The 17,990-nt window shown below is 39.6% G+C and overlaps 1 protein-coding gene and 2 pseudogenes across 1 annotated transcript; all 3 read left to right on the top strand.

The window, feature by feature from the left end:
* On the top strand, positions 2,164-8,848 carry LOC104733436 (annotated as a pseudogene).
* On the top strand, positions 9,370-12,130 carry LOC104731400 (annotated as a pseudogene).
* Positions 13,278-16,645, top strand: LOC104731401 (G-type lectin S-receptor-like serine/threonine-protein kinase B120). The gene is made up of 6 exons (XM_010450770.2): positions 13,278-14,868; positions 14,950-15,185; positions 15,279-15,489; positions 15,576-15,813; positions 15,918-16,065; positions 16,183-16,645. Exons 1-6 carry the CDS (start codon positions 13,470-13,472, stop codon positions 16,498-16,500), a joined length of 2,550 nt encoding a protein of 849 aa, XP_010449072.1. The 5' UTR covers positions 13,278-13,469; the 3' UTR covers positions 16,501-16,645.

Here is a 17,990-nt window from a genome sequence, read left to right on the forward strand (position 1 = left end):
CAATGCCCTGTTTGGTCTGAGGTCTGTGGATGTGCGTGAACAGAGATTGCAGACGGCTGCAATTCTGGAGGAGGATCTGGCTCTGTTTCTCTCTGATGGAAGGGTCAAATCCTGCAAGCAGCTGGTGTCCACTGCAATCAAGAACCCGGTGATCAAGGATCTGCATCGGATCTGCTGTAGCAACTGGTCTCCCACGGTGAACACGAGGTACATCTCGACGAATAGGGCTCTGGTGATCTACATGATCATGCATGGGATTTCGTTCGATTTTGGATGGATGATCTACGACCAGATCATTCAACTGGGGTTGCAAGCTCAGTCTGGCTTCCGGTTGCCGTTTTCCAGTCTCATCTATCAGTTGCTGACTGCTCAGAGACTTGTCCCTAGTTTGTCATCAAAAGATGCAAAGAAGACAAAGGGGAAGAAGACAACATCCGTCCCTGTTGAACCTGTTTCTCCAAAAGGGTCATCTGCAGAGCGCAAAGCCATCCGGTTGGCAATCAAGATCCTGCAAGATGCCTTGGAAGCTGGTAAGTAGTTTCTCACTTTGATGTTCACTCAAATTTCTGGTTTAGTTTCTTGGTATTTTTGACTAAACTGTGCCAAACAAGCAAGGGGAGATGAGTCTGATTCAGAGGCCTGAGGGGGAGATTAAACTATGGGGGAGCAGTTGTTTTTGTTGCTCCCAGTTTTTGTTGATTTTAAATGTGTTTCTCCCCTGTTAAAACTTGAGACTTGTTTTATTTTATTCTGTTTTGGTTTTTGAACAATTTATTTTAACAAGTCCTTATCGGTTAACCGTCTTGTGTTGATTGCTGGAATTTTTTTAGTACGGATGTGTCTTGTCTTGGCTGCGTTGTCTGTGCATTTTCAGGTTTGATGCTGCGGTTGCTTGTGTAGCAAGATTCAGTCAAAAAGGGGGAGATTGAAAGTGCATCAGAGCTCTGAAGGTGACAGGAGCTTGCGAAGTGTCTCAGAGTGCTGATATGCTGACGTGGCAGATGAGCTGACGTGGAGAAAGTTTATGGGATCTCGTGACAGGGAACGTGAGAAGGAAGGAAGAAGAAGATCAAGATATACACGAGGATATTGAGAGTATATTTGATTGAGAGATTAAGGGAGGATATTTTTTAGGATAAGGAACATTTCCTTTTAGTTAGGGATTCACAAAGATCTAGGTTAGAGATCGTTTGTGTAAGGTATAAAGAGACGAGGGCTAGCCGCAAAAAGAGGTAGCACTCGTGGGAAAAAGTTTGTGAGTTTTTGTAAACCTTCAAGCAATCGAAAAAAAGGCTTTGAAGGTGACTGTGTTCATTTTATTCTTTTAGATCTACACAGGGTGTTGTGATAGATAGACAAGAGAGTAGGCTTAGATTAATAACTTGTAAAAAAANGTAACAACTGTTCTTCTTCTTGTCATCGTTATATTGTTAAAGAAAAGATCAATAATTTGATAATTACTATCTGCATATTTAGTTCTTGGGTAATCTCCTTTGTCGGGATCAGTTGGCGTGGATGAGTTCTCAAACACTGATTTNGCGCGTTTCCAAGCGGTTTGAGTGATTTGCTGTCCTCTATACCTTTACACTCATTAGGGGTTGATCCATCTGGAGCACCAGAGATTGTCCTTTGGGAAGGGAACAACACAATAAAATGGCGTAGCGGGCAATGGATCTCCGCGGTTTTTACAGGGATTCCGATTATGTCTCTGTTGATGAACTATCTTTACGGGTTTAAGCTCTCGTCTCCACCTGATGAAACAGGTAGCGTGCACTTCACGTATGTTCCTTCTGATCCATCGATGTTGCTTAGGTTTAAGGTTCTTTATAATGGTACTGAAGAGGAGTTGAGATGGAACGAGACTTTGAAGAAGTGGACTAAGTTTCAGTCTGAGCCAGATACTAAGTGTGATCAGTACAATCGTTGTGGGAAGTTTGGTATATGTGATATGAAGGGGCCTAATGGGATATGTAGTTGTGTTCATGGTTATGAGCCAGTCTCTGTAGGGAACTGGAGTAAAGGTTATAGAAGAAGAACACCGTTGAAGTGTGAGAGGAACGTTAGTGTTGGAGAGGATGAGTTCTTGACTCTGAAATCAGTGAAGTTGCCTGATTTCGAGATCCCTGAACATGATCTTGTTGATCCTTCGGATTGTTGAGAGAGATGTCTGAAGAATTGTTCTTGCAATGCTTATACTGTTATTGGTGGTATTGGATGCATGATTTGGAATCAAGTTGTTGTGATGCTCAGATTGGCCTTCGGTGGTTTTGTCCTAGTTGTAACTTCCGGTTTGAGACATGGCTATTTTATGAATATGATGCCGACCTAGAGCCTGATCCACCTGCAATTCAGCCTGCTGATTCACCAACGTCGAGTGCAAGAACTGAGAGAACTGGTACATAGAAATGTTAAATGTGTTTTGTTTTCTGCTTCAGACATTGTCCCTAAGGCAGTGAATGTTTATTGCAGGAAAGAGCAAAGGTGGATCTAAAGTCGTTATCGCCATAGTCATTCCTATAGTTCTTGTTGCATTATTTGCAATTTGCCTATGCTTGGTCTTGAAGTGGAAGAAGAACAAGTCTAGAGATAGAATCAAAGGTAACAACTGTTCTTCTTCTTGTCATCGTTATATTGTTAAAGAAAAGATCAATAATTTGATAATTACTATCTGCATATTTAGTTCTTGGGTAATCTCCTTTGTCGGGATCAGTTGGCGTGGATGAGTTCTCAAACACTGATTTGCTGTTAGTTCATTTTGAAACACTAAAGGCTGCAACAAATAACTTTTCTTCTGAAAACGAACTTGGACGTGGTGGGTTTGGTTTAGTTTATAAGGTAAGCTTCTTTGACCAATTGGCTTCTTACTGGTAACTTAGGTTTGTTTATTTAAGAGATTTATAAATTTGGAATATGTATGCCTCAGGGTGTGTTCTCTCAGGGGCAAGAAATCGCGGTGAAGAGATTATCTGGTACTTCTGGACAAGGAGACATCAAGTTCAAGAACGAAATTTTACTACTTGTAAAGCTCTTGGTTAGGCTTTTAGGTTTCTGCATACAAGGAGAAGAAAGACTCCTTGTTTATGAGTTCATTAAGAACGCTAGTCTTGACCATTTCATCTTTGGTAAACTTTTATCTGCCCTTTACTCCGTATAATGCTACCATTCTTTTTTTTTATACTACTGTGGTTGATCTTTGTGCCATTGCAGATATTGAGAAGCGTCAACTTTTGGATTGGGGAGTACGATACAAAATGATTGGAGGAGTAGCTAGAGGACTTCTCTATCTTCATGAAGACTCTCGTTTCCGGATAATTCACCGTGATCTTAAAGCTAGCAACATTCTTTTGGACCAAGAAATGAATCCAAAAATTGCAGATTTTGGATTAGCTAAACTCTTTGACACAGGCCAAACCATGACACATCCATTCACAGACTGAATTGCAGGAACTTAGTAAGTGGATCTATCTTACTAACTTATTACATCCAAGAAACACCGGTATAAACCAGTTATCATTTCAATTTATAGCGGGTATATGGCTCCGGAATACGCAATGCATGGACAATTCTCTGTAAAAACAGATGTTTTCAGTTTTGGTGTATTAGTCATTGAGATCATTACGGGTAAGAGAAACAACAATGGTGGATCTAATGATGACGAAGATGCAGAAGATCTTCTTAGTTGGGTAAGTATAATTTCCAAAACCTACCAGTACTACTTGGTGTTTCAGTATTGTTCATTCTGTTGATAAATATTGTGATTCTGGTTTTTTCTTCTTAGGTATGGAGAAGCTGGAGAGAAGATACTAAACTTGTAAGGAATGTATGTTATTGTATATCTGCAAAGAGTGATTACACGATCATATATATACAGAACTCAAGAGAGAGCCTCTAGGTTAAGTAAGTATAGAAACTAATGATACAAGGAAAGAATATATTGAGGTAGTGATGACAGTCGATGCTGTATCCTTAACATCCCCCCTCAAGATGGAGGGGCTGATGTCACTCCTATCTTGGACCGTAGGTGAAGGAACCTTTGGCGAGATAGTGGCTTTGTTAAAGCATCTGCGAGTTGGTCTGTTGTGTGTACATGCGCGACACGAAGAAGTCCATTTTGTATCTGACCCCTGACAAAGTGATAGTCAATCGCAATGTGTTTCATCCTGGAGTGGAACACAGTATTAGCACATAGAAATGTAGCTCCAACATTGTCGCAATAGACAACCGGTGGGGCATTGCGTGTGATTCCAAGTTCAGTGAGAAGACTACATATCCATTGTAACTCAGATGTTGTATTGGCCACTGCCCTGTATTCGGCCTCGGTCGATGATCTTGCCACACCGTTCTGTTTCTTGGCAGACCATGAGATGGGGTTGCTTCCAAGGTATACGATATATGCATTGGTAGACACATAGTCGTGAGAATCTCCAGCCCAATCAGCATCGGAATATGCATGTAAGGAGAGTGGGGACATTGCCGAGAAAAAGATGCCGTGTGTTGGTGTCCCGGCGAGGTAGCGAAGAATCCGTTTGGCGGCCTACCAATGAACATCTGTGGGCCTGTGCATGAACTGAGAGAGACGATTGACAGCATACGCAATGTCAAGACGTGTGAATGCCAAATATTGCAGACTCCCAACCAGTTTGCGATAAGTCTTCAGATCAGAGAGTGTGTTGCCAGTTGTAAGAGTGAGCGTTGGAGAAGAAGCCATCGGTGTAGAGACTACATTGGCATCTGTCATGTTATATTGATGTAGCAGATCGACAATGTATTTCCGCTGAGAGAGATGAAGACCCTTTGATGTGCGGTGTACTTCCAAACCAAGAAAGTAGTTGAGATCTTCAGGGTCCTTAACAGAAAAACGATCAGCCAACAAGGTGAGGATCCGATTGATGTCAGCTTGGTTGCTGCCTGTAACAAGTATATCATCGACATAGACAAGCAAATAGGGATAGTCTTTGCCATTTTGGAGCACAAACAGAGACGTATCCGCCAAGGAGTTCACAAAACCTACTCCGACCAAGAAGTTCTTTAACTCTGTATACCACGCTCGTGTTGCCTGTTTTAATCTATAGATGGATTTGCGGAGACGACAGACATGATGTGGAAAATCAGAGTTGACGAAGCCAGGCGGTTGTTCCATATAAACTTCTTCATCGAGGGTACCTTAAAGGAAGGCGTTGTTAACATCCAGCTGTTTGATCGGCCAGGCTTTGGAGACAGCAACATCAAGAACTAGACGAATGGTTGTAGACTTAATCACAGGACTGAAAGTCTCCATATAATCACGACCAAGTTGTTGTGAGTAGCCCTTGGCTACCAACCTTGCTTTGCACCTGCCAAGAGAACCATTAGGGAGAAACTTGTTCTTAAACAGCCATTTGCAACCAACAACATTAAATTGAGGCTGTCGAGGAACAAGGTCGAGAGTTTGATTTTGAGCAAAAGCATCTATCTCGGTGGACATGGCTCCTCTCCATCGTTTGTCTTTAAGTGCCTGGTTCACGGTTGTAGGTTCAGGTGGGATGTGTTTGGACAAGGCAGCAGAGAGGTTCAATTTTGCTTTTGGTTTGGTGATGTTATTCTTTTGTCGGGTTTTCATCGGATGTTGATTGTCGGGGTGGAGGTTTGGAAGTGATGAGGGATTGACTTGGTTTTGTGAAACTGTATTCGTGATTGAAGGAAGAGGTTGTGGACTTGGGTTTTGTGGTTGTATATTTGTAGTGGGCTTTGGTTGTTGGGCTTTATTTTGTGGATTTCGGCGAGAGTATTGTTTGAGAGGGGCCGGTTGTTGGGTTTGAACTGGTTGAGGAAGTCTATCAATTGAAACCCTATCACGATCCAAATCTACATTTTCCATACTTACCGTCGGGTGACGATCTGAGCTTGAGGGTCCGGGAGGAGGAGACGATACGAGTGGCAGCGGCGGTGATGGTGGAATGGTATTTGGTGGTGTGGGAGCGGTGATGTTTGGTGATGGAAGAAGAACGGCAGCAGGATTCGGGAATGGTGAGGAATTAGACTCGGTGGTGGATGTTGGTTGAGGAGGAGGAGTGGTCGGACTTGAAAACGGGAAGCTTCGTTCATCAAAGCGGACATGTCAAGACACATATATCCGACCAGATGTAGGCTGGAGACATATATATGCACTTTGGGTTAGTGAATATCCCAAGAATACGCAAGGTGTAGAACGATTCTCAAATTTGTGCTTGGTGTAGGGTCGAAGCCACGGGAAGCAGAGGCACCCGAACACTCGAAGTTTGTTGTAATTTGGAGTGGTATCGAATAGTTTCTTCAACGAGTCTCCATGTTGATAACCGGCGTCGGGAGTCGATTGATGAGATAAACGGCAGCGGCAAATGCATAAGTCCAGTACGTGTTCGGCATGCCTGCGTGTGTGAGAAGAGACAAGCCAGTTTCAACGATGTGGTGGTGTTTCCTCTCAGAGATGCCATTGTGTTTAGGAGTATGAGGTGGAGTTGTGAGATGGGTGATGCCGGCACCGGATAAGAAGGCCTTGAGTGCAATGAATTTGCCCCCATTGTCAGTGTATAGAGTGCCAATACGGTTGTTGAATCGGTTTTCAACAAGTGCTTTGAACGTGATAAATGTTTCACGGACCTGAGACTTCGTCTTGAGTGGATATATCCATGTGTAACGGGTATAGTGGTCAACTAGGACAAGATAGTATTTAAAGTTGTCTATAGAGTTGATTGGGGAGGTCCAAACATCAGAAAAGATTATGTTTAGTGGATGAGTGGAGACAATAGAGGTTTGAGAGAAAGGTAGCTTGTGGCTTTTATTGATAGCACAATCAGTGCACAACATAGTCTGTGAATCTGATTGTAAATAAGGAAGAGAGAAAGTAGAGACAACTGTTTGAAGAATAGAATGTGAGGGATGGCCTAAGCGAGAGTGCCAGTCTTTAAGGATGGTTTCGATGATGATGGTGAGGCAAAGAAGGATTGGATGATGGAAGAAGAAACCGGCCACTCGTAAAGCTCCCCTTTAGTTCTCCCTTGGAGTAATGGGACCCCCGACATCAGATCCTTCACCTGAAAGTAAGCAGGGAAAAATTCAACCGAGACCTGATTAGAGTTACAAAGACGATAGACAGAAATAAGGTTTTTGTGAATGTGAGGGACACAAAGAACATTGGTTAGGGATAAAGGTTTAGAGGTAGATGATAGAGATAGGAAACCAGTGTGAGTGATTTTAAGACCTGAACCATCACCAATGAGAACAGAGTCGTTGCCATTGTATGGTTGATGGAGAGCCAAGTTGCCAAGGTCGCGTGAGTGGCTCACGCTGTCCAGTAACCACAGAGTGGTTGTCTGTTGGTGTCCAAGGGCCAGATTAGCACGTGGTTTCCAGGGACGAAATGGAGACGGTAGCAATCCGTTTGGAGACCCATATTGAGTGGAGTGTTGTAGCCGTGAACAGCGTTGTGCACTATGTCCAAACACACCGCATAGTTGACACTTGTCTTGGTATCCTCTTGTCATGCGGTTGTCTTTGCGTTGTTGTTGTTTGTTGTTGTTCCAGGTTTGGTTTGAACGAGAGAATTGCTTCCCGGAGGTGTGTGGACGTGTAGAAGCAACATGAGCGGAGGTCGGACCAGAGGTCGTGTTTGAAAGCGCCATGGCCATGAGTTTAGCTTCCTTGTTGATGAGCTTCTCATGAACTTCAAGGATGGACGGGTCTCACGCCCTTCCACTTGATCAATGACAGATTTGTAATCTTCAGGAAGTCCTCCAAAGATGAACACAAGTTGTTCTTCAAGAGCAAGCGGCTTGCCGAGAAGCGCCAGTTGATCAAAGCGAGATGTGAGAGACTGCATATAGTCGTCAACAGTCTTGTCTCCCTTGGCAGCTTGCTTGAGTTGCAGTCGAATCTGCTGAATGTGGCCCCAGCTCGGATTGGCATAGGTGGTAGAGATTGTTTTCCACATTTCAGCAGCAGATTTGGTCTTAGAGACTAGCGGTTGCAGGGAGGGAGAGAGAGTGCCAAAAAGATCACTATATATGAGCTTGTCTTGTCTTTTCCACTTCGCATACGCTGGATTAGGTGTTGGAGGAGTGGTAGTTGTGAGCATCTGATCCGGTGGGACAGAGGAGCCGTCAACGTAGCCTGCAAGGTCATACCCGTCAAGAAGAGAGTGAACCTGAAGGCTCCAAGTCATGTAGTTTGTTGACGTGACCTTGGTGATATTCATCATGTTGATGTTGAGAAGACCTTGGTTCATATCAACAACTTCAGCATTAGCAGCCATGAGGAGAGAAAGAAATGAAAAAGACGATAGAGAAGGAGGTGAAAGAGACGAGAAAAAAATCTAAGATCTGAGATCAAAGAACAGAGGAGGAAGCGGCTACAAGAGAGAAAACTAGGGTATTGATTTGCTCTGATACCATGTAAGGAATTTATGTTATTGTATATCTTCAAAGAGTGATTACACGATCATATATATACAGAACTCAAGAGAGAGCCTCTAGGTTAAGTAAGTATAGAAACTAATGATACAAGGAAAGAACATATTGAGGTAGTGATGACAGTCGATGCTGTATCCTTAACAATACTAAGTGTGATTGATCCAAGTTTTACCACGGGATCAAGAAATGAGATCTTGAGATGCATACACATTGGTCTTTTGTGCGTTCAAGAGAGTTCAGCGACTAGACCAACAATGGCTACCATTGCTCTCATGCTCAATAGCTATTCTTTTACTCTCCCGACGCCTTCGAGGCCTGCATTTGTGTTAGAGAGTGTCGTGCCTTCGAATGTCTCTTCTTCAACGGAAGGGTTACAAATGTCCTCGAATGATGTTACTGTTTCTGAGATATCTCCTCGTTAATCTGTAAATGTTTTTGATGCTTCTCTGAAAGCCTTTGAAATGGATTTTGTTCGTGTGAATTTTCAGGCAGCTTGGCTTGATCTTATTGTGAATAAACACGCATCTGAAGCTGTGTGATACTTTTTTCCTTTGTCTTATTGTTTTCTTCTTCTAGTTTATCGATTGTCGTTTTCTTTAAAGGTACAATTTGATAAAGTGTATAGTTGTCAGTAAGGTAAGAAAATTGAAAAAGGGTAAACTTGCAATTGAGTGCACATATAAAAATATGAGACTTGAAAGGTGACTGGCTTATACGAAGTTAGATAGTTCCTAGTTGGATTGAATTCTATCGAACTTTCAGTATCTTCCTGGTACGTGAGGGGAAACAAGTCTTCAGTATATAAACGTTTTCACACCGTTGACTTAATTTTGTGATTCTTTAAAGTCTTGAAGTCTTGAAGTCGTTGGTCTCATTTTGTGATTATTTAAATTTGTTATCATCCTGGACCGCCACAAGAAGTTGTGTTCTTTCTGCTGCCCGATTTTGAACTTGTTCAAAGAACAAACTGCTTTGAATGATTCCAAGGTCAAAGTGAGATTGACCTTTACAATATTTCGTCTCATTACGTTCTGGGGATTTCTCATAAGATTACAAGAAGAAGGAAAAAGAAAGCTTTAAGCTTCAATGGAACATGTCAGTTTTTTCTTTTTTGCTTGTGTCCTAACATTTGTACCATTTATCGCCTTAGCTCAGAAGGATACATATGAGTTCCCTCCAAGGTTCAACTGTGTAGCACGTGGAGGAAACTTCACGGTCAACAGCACTTTTGCCGGCAATCTGGACGGCCTTGTCTCCTCTCTCTCTTCACTCACACCCAAAGTTTATGGCTTCTACAACCTTTCTTCTGGTGACTCATCTGGAGAAAGAGCTTATGCAATTGGTCTGTGTAGAAGACAAGTCAAAAGAGATGATTGTCTTAGCTGTATCCAGACAGCTGCAAGAACCCTCACTGAGCAGTGTCCGCAGACAAAACAAGCTGTTGTGTGGTACACGCACTGTATGTTTCGTTACTCGAACAGGACAATCCATGGAAGAAAAGAGACGTTCCCGACTACGTCTTTTATTGCAGGCACAAACATATCAGCAAACAGAGATGAGTTTGATCGTCTGCAGCTAGAGCTTTTGGACCAACTCAGAGGGATTGCAGCAGCTGGTGGGCCGAATAGGAAATACGCTCAAGGGAGCGGTTCCGGTGTGACAGGATACCCGAGATTCTACGGAAATGTGTATTGTACACCGGATTTGTCTGAACAGGATTGTAATGATTGTTTAGTTTTTGGGTTTGAGAATATCCCACGTTGTTGTTATGGTCAGATTGGTCTTAGGTGGTTCTCTCCTAGTTGTATCTTCAGATTTGAGACTACAAAATTCTATGAGTTTGATGCCGATATAGAGCCTGATCCACCTGCAATTCAGCCTGCTGATTCACCTGCAACTAAGCCTGATGACTCACCAACGTCAGCTGCAAGAACTGAGAGAACAGGTACATAGAAATGCTTGAATAATGTGGTCTTGCAAATGTTTGTCTCTAAGTTTTAAGGCAGTGAATGTTTTTATTGCAGGAAAGGGAGAAGGTGGATCTAAAGTCATTATCGCGATAGTCATCCCAATAGTTCTTGTTGCGTTATTTGCAAATTTCCTATGCTTGGCCTTGAAGTGGAAGAAGAACAAGTCTCTAGGTAGATTCAAAGGTAATACATTCTTCTTATTTTTAAAGCTACGAAGGATATGCTATTAATACTTAGATCAACTGCAGGGAATGAGTTCTCAGATTCACTGCTTGTTAACTTCCACACTTTAAAGGAAGCAACAGATAACTTTTCACCAGAAAACGAACTTGGACGTGGTGGATTTGGCTCAGTTTACAAGGTAGGTTTCTTTGAGCAAACTTCTTTAACTGTAACTTCGGATTGTCTTGAGAGATTTTTATTAAATTAGGTTTACGCATGTCTTTAGGGTGTGTTGCCTGGTGGGCAAGAAATCGCGGTGAAAAGATTATCTTGTACTTCAGGACAAGGAGACGTTGAATTCAAAAACGAAATTTTACTACTTGCAAAGCTTCAACATAGAAACTTGGTGAGGCTTTTAGGTTTCTGCATAGAAAGACATGAAAGAATCCTTGTCTACGAGTTCATCAAGAACGCTAGTCTTGACCATTTCATTTTCGGTAATCTTTTCCCGTCATTTGCTAGCTCCATATGATCCTACCAACATTTTTTTTCCGCTCTGTGTTGATTCTTTACGCTGTTACAGATCTTGAGAAGCATCAACTTTTGGATTGGGGAGTGCGATACAAATTGATAGGAGGAGTAGCTAAAGGACTTCTTTATCTTCATGAAGACTCTCGTTATCGGATTATTCACCGTGACCTTAAAGCTAGCAACATCCTTTTGGACCAAGAAATGAATCCGAAAATCGCAGATTTTGGATTAGCTAAACTCTTTGACACTGACCAAACTTCGACAAATCGATTCACAAGCAGAATTGCAGGAACTTAGTAAGTAAAATTCGTCTAACTTACTTAGTAAATCCGAGACACATCGGTATATAACGTTTATTTCATTTCTGACTTGTAGCGGGTATATGGCTCCGGAATACGCCATGCACGGACAATTCTCGGTGAAGACAGACGTTTTCAGCTTCGGTGTATTAGTCATTGAGATCATTACGGGAAAGAGAAACAACAATGGTTCATCTAATGATGATGAAGATGCAGAAAGTCTACTTAGTTGGGTAAGTACGCAACCAAACCGGTAAGTATATTTGAGGTCTCAGTTTGATTCATCGTATGTAATGAATTTGTGATTCTGTTTGTTTGTCAGGTATGGAGAATTTGGAAAGAAGACACTATACTAAGCGTGATCGATCCGACTTTAACCACAGGTTCAAGAAACGAGATCTTGAGATGCATACACATTGGTCTTTTATGTGTTCAAGAAAGTTCAGCAACTAGACCAACAATGGATTTGGTTGCTCTTATGCTCAATAGCGATTCTTATACTTTCCCAACGCCATCAAGGCCTGCGTTTGTGTTAGAGAGTATCATGCCCTTGATTGTTTCTTCTTCGACAGAGCCGTTAGTAATGTCGTCGAATGATGTCACTGTTTCTGAATTATCTCCTCGTTAGGGAGCTCAATCTTTAATTCTACTCAGAAAGCCTGTAAACGGGTTTTGTTTCTGTGATTTTTTTTCAGATAGCCTTGGCTTCATAGCTCTTTCCTTTAGTTTCTATACACATACAAATGTGATATGTCATTAGCGGTATATATGCTTTGCAAATTCATGACCCAAGCTTTGTGGACCCTTGGAGTATTTTTGAAATGGAGAGTGATGTTTCTTTATTAGTAGATTAAGCCTAGTAGCCACATTCTCTTCATTAAACTAATATTTTTGTAACTTTTCATTTATAATCAACTAATCCACTAAATGAATCAATAATGTAAATTCTTAAACCGATCTGGCATTGTATGAGCTTCATTATATGCTTTAGTGCCGCACTTGCCAGTGCATCCACTAAGAAATAATTTAAAGTCATGCAAACAAGATTACTACAAAATTAACGTTGGGTTTATAATTATTGGATCTTAGGCGAGTAAACAACATATAAAGGAGTACAGTTTGAAACATCAAGATATGTAAGATAATGTCACGTGCAATAAAATAAAGAGAAGACCAATCCTAATCAAATGTGCGATACTTTGACCACATGAGTCAATGTGGCGGCCAAAGGCAACAACAAGCATTTTAAGCTTCTAGTTACCAATAAAAAAATTTCGTATACAAAGCCAACTGCTCCACTTGCTTCACATTATTTTATTTCTTCAAATTTGTTAACCACCTAGCTTGTACAATGGGAATATAGTATTACTTTCTAATTATTCTAATGTTGATCAACCATTTGTTAGATCCTCATCATTCCTAAATATTGACTATGGACTAAGGACATCAGAAGTAGTCCATACTCTATACTATATATGAATGTAATCTTGTACGTAACTTAAATTTATCCAAAGTAGTAACGAAGATTTTATAAAACGCAACTTTCTTTCTTAATAACATTTGGACCGTTAAAATATCTAATTATCATGTATTAACTAACGCCGTCCAAAACTTTTCGAAATAGTTTCAAAACAATTAGGTCATCCCCCAATCATATATTTACTGCAGGTTGTATAATCTTGAAAAAGAACAAAAAAAGTAGATGAAGAAAAAAAAATTGAAAGACCCCATTCCCAATATACCTTATAAAAATGATAATAATGCAAACAATTTGACCTTTTTTGTTACACCAAAGACTATAAAATATTTCTAAATTTAATCATCTGGTCCAACTTTCCCAACCTGCAATACAAAATTAAGAAACTTCTCAACAGTCATAAAACACACAGCAACCTTTAACTTTTTGCATCCTTCTCCTTTGGCACCTCTCCTCTAATTAATTATTAGCAATAAGGAAGCTTCCACCATTGTTACAGTTCCTCTGTTTCTCTTCTTTCAGCTTTTAAGCATACCTCAAAACCAAACCTTTATTACCAATACTCTCACTTGGGTCTTCTTCTCCAATAGCATAAACCCACAAAATGATAAACTTTCACAAAACCTTCTTTTATTTCTTCTTCTTCTTCTTCCTCTTCCTCTACGAATGTTCTATGGCCGCAGACACAATGAGAAGGGGAGAATCTTTAAGAGACGGCATCAATCACAAACCATTAGTCTCTCGACAAAAGACATTCGAACTCGGTTTCTTCAGTCCAGGAGCTTCCACGTCTCGTTATCTAGGGATCTGGTATGGGAACATCGAGGACAAAGCTGTGGTATGGGTAGCAAACAGAGAAACTCCGATTTCAGACCAATCTGGAGTTCTCACAATAAGCAACGACGGGAATCTCGTGTTACTAGACGGTAAAAACATCACTGTCTGGTCTACAAACATCAAATCAAGCAATAACAACAACAACAGAATCGTTTCTATACACGATACAGGGAACTTTGTTCTGTCTGAAACCGAAACAGATACAGCTATTTGGGAGAGTTTCAATCACCCAACTGATACGTTTTTACCACAGATGAAGGTTCGTGTGAATCCAGAAACCGGAGATAACCACGTTTTTGTCTCTTGGAGATCTGAGAACGATCCTTCTCCTGGTAATTACTCATTAGGTGTTGATCCTTCTGGAGCACCAGAGATTGTCCTTTGGGAAGGGAACAAGACGAGGAAGTGGCGAAGCGGGCAATGGAACTCCGCGGTGTTTACGGGGATTCCGATTATGTCTCTGTTGACGAACTATCTTTACGGGTTTAAGCTCTCGTCTCCACCAGATGAAACAGGTAGCGTGTACTTCACGTATGTTCCTTCTGATCCATCTATGTTGCTTAGGTTTAAAGTTCTTTATAATGGAACTGAAGAGGAGTTGAGATGGAACGAGACTTTGAAGAAGTGGACTAAGTTTCAGTCTGAGCCAGATACTGAGTGTGATCAGTATAATCGTTGTGGGAAGTTTGGTATTTGTGATATGAAGGGCACTAATGGGATATGTAGCTGTGTTCATGGCTATGAGCCAGTCTCTGTAGGGAACTGGAGTAGAGGTTGTAGAAGAAGAACACCTTTGAAGTGTGAGAGGAACGTTAGTGTTGGAGAGGATGAGTTCTTGACTCTTAAATCAGTGAAGTTGCCTGATTTCGAGATCCCTGAACATGATCTTGTTGATCCTTCGGATTGTAGAGAGAGATGTCTCAAGAACTGTTCTTGCAATGCTTATACTGTTATTGGTGGTATTGGATGCATGATTTGGAATCAAGATTTAGTCGATTTGCAGCAGTTTGAAGCGGGTGGTTCCTTGCTTCATATCCGTGTTGCTGATTCCGAAATAGGAGAGAAGAAGAAATCAAAGAATGTGGTGATCATTGTCGCGGTTCTTGTTGGTGTGGTTTTGCTAGGTGTATTTGCTCTGCTTCTATGGAGATTCAAGAGAAAGAAAGGTACTAAGTTCTAACTTTTGTTCATTCTTGATTTCCTAGTCATAAAGATCTTCTTGATTCACTTCTCTTTATTATCTGCAGATGTTTCAGGAGCATATTGTGGTAAGAGCACTGACACATCCGTTGTTGTTGCTGTTACGACCAAGAGTAAAGAAACCACTTCAGGGTTTTCAGGATCTGTTGACATAATGATTGAAGGAAAAGCTGTTAACACATCAGAGTTACCTGTCTTTTCTCTGAATGCTATAGCCATAGCTACTAATGACTTCTGTAAAGAGAATGAGCTTGGAAGAGGTGGCTTTGGACCAGTCTACAAGGTTGGTTGATTACATCTTTTTTGGTAGAAAAAGTTTTGAGTTTCAGGTTTGTTGATGATTGAAATGTGTTTTTTTTTTTTTTTTTTGGTTTAGGGTGTTCTTGAAGATGGGCGTGAGATAGCTGTGAAAAGATTGTCTGGTAAATCTGGACAGGGAGTTGATGAATTCAAGAATGAGATCATTCTCATAGCAAAGCTTCAACATCGGAATCTTGTGAGATTACTTGGATGTTGCTTTGAGGGTGAAGAGAAAATGCTTGTTTATGAGTATATGCCTAACAAAAGCTTAGACTTCTTCCTCTTCGGTATGTTTCCTTTTTAAAAATTAATAACAAAGAGAATTAAGTCTTTCCATTCATTCTTCTGATTCTTGTTTTTTTTGTATGTACAGATGAAACGAAACAAGAGTTGATAGACTGGAATTTGCGGTTTTCTATAATTGAAGGGATTGCTAGAGGGTTGCTTTATCTTCATAGAGACTCAAGATTGAGAATCATTCATAGAGATTTGAAGGTTAGCAATGTGTTGTTAGATGGAGAGATGAATCCAAAGATATCAGATTTTGGTATGGCAAGGATCTTTGGTGGTAACCAAAATGAAGCTAACACGGTTCGCGTTGTTGGAACTTAGTAAGTAAAAAAAACAGAATTCCAAAAACAGAGCAAAATTTTCATTTGAATGACGAGAAAAACATGTTCTTAACGGTTTTTTTTTGTTTTTTTGGTAAATTTAGCGGATACATGTCTCCAGAATACGCGATGGAAGGACTTTTCTCGGTGAAATCCGATGTTTACAGCTTCGGTGTCTTGTTGCTTGAGATAGTAAGTGGGAAGAGGAACACAAGTCTTCGATCTTCTGAGCATGGAAGCCTCATTGGTTATGTAAGTTTCCCAAAAACTAAAGAGTAAAAAACTATTGTTCTCTCTAAATGTGTATTTGAAATTTTGGTTTGGTTTTACAATGCTCTAATCAATTATGGAAACTGAAATGGCTTGCAGGCTTGGTATTTGTATACTCATGGGAGATCAGAGGAGCTTGTGGATCCAAAGATCAGGGTAACGTGCAATAAGCGTGAGGCCTTGAGGTGCATACATGTGGCGATGCTGTGTGTTCAAGATTCGGCTGCGGATAGACCGAACATGGCTGCGGTTTTGTTGATGTTAGAGAGTGACACAGCGACGCTTGCTGTGCCAAGACAGCCAACGTTTACTTCCACCAGAAGAAACTCTATTGATGTCAACTTTGCTCTTGATTCGAGTCAACAATACATTGTTTCTTCTAATGAGATCACTTCTACGGTTGTCCTTGGGCGATAAGATTCTTTTCTTCTTCTTTTTGTTGTTGTAAAGTTTCCTATTATTATTGTGACAACGTATGATTTTTTTTAGTTAATTAGGGTAATGGAATATTGGTTGTTAAAAGTATGTTGTAAAGTGAAATGTATAAATGGGCTTTTATTTTGATGTTGAAATTATATCCTCTAATTTTGATGTCAAATTAATAAAGGCGAATTGCAAAAAATATTCTCTAATTTTTTCATGTTTAGCAAAAAATTCCAAGAGTCTTAGTTATTTGTTTTTCCTTTCCAAAAATACTACTCCATCTGTTTCACTAAGACCATCATTTTAGAGAAAAAATTTGTTTCACAAAAAAATATCACTCAACATTTCCACTGTGTTTTTATTTTAAATTTTCTAATTTACCCCTAACTTAAATTTCATTTCATTGAATTTAAATCATTAACCACTTATTAAATAGGAGGAAACATGTACAATTCAATTTTTTTTTTTAATTTGTGTGAAATATGTCAAAATGACATTCTTTATGATACAGAGGGAGCATTATTTTACATACCAATTGAGCAACTTACCATTATAATTAGATAATACCCTAATAATCAACTCAAAAAGACAAAAAAAGTATGGAGTAATAATATGAAAATAATTTTAAGATAAATCAATAAATAATTATTTTACATAACAGAAATAGTACTTTTGAAAAGTATTTAAATGAATTAATGATATTGTTGAAAGAGGTCCATCATAACTGTTTAAAATCGACAAGAGTAGACATTTAGGGGGGTGTATTGAAACAATGATTTTGGAGGATTTGATGGGATTTAGGAAATTTATAATTTTAATAGATTTTAGGGAAGTTGATATGATTTATGGTAAAATTCTTTAAGGGGCGTGTATTCAATTTGACATTTTAAGTGATTTGTGTAAAATTTACAAAACGTATGTTATTCAATCATGAATTTTAAAAAGTCTCCTGAAATCCACTGTTATTGAACTAATGATTTAAAAATCTATTTTAAAATCCACTGTTATTCAAAACAGTTTGTGGATTTGGATTTTAATAAGTTTTAAGGATTCTGGAGGATTTGAGATGATTTGTTTAGTTAAAAATACAGAAATGGGGTGTTATTGGATGGGTGATTTCTAAATCCATATGGAATTGTAAATTCTAGAAATCAAAATACATGGATTTTGAAATAACATGTTTTATCCTTGGATTTGAATCCTTCTATTTTACACTTTCAAATCCATACAAATCCATTTAAAACATATTATGGATTTTGAAATCCAAAAACAAATCATTAAATGAATAACATGGGATTTTAACAAGTATTTGTAAATCGAAGAACCAATAACACATCATTTTGATAAGTATTTTAAAATCAATGATTGAATAACACATGATTTTTGTCTGGATTTCCAAATCCATTAAAATCATAGAACCAATAACCCATCTCATGGTTTTAGGTGGGATTTGAAAGAATTTTACTATAAATCATATCAAATTC

The sequence above is a fragment of the Camelina sativa genome, chromosome 12 (assembly GCF_000633955.1).
Source record: "Camelina sativa cultivar DH55 chromosome 12, Cs, whole genome shotgun sequence".
NCBI lineage: Eukaryota > Viridiplantae > Streptophyta > Magnoliopsida > Brassicales > Brassicaceae > Camelina > Camelina sativa.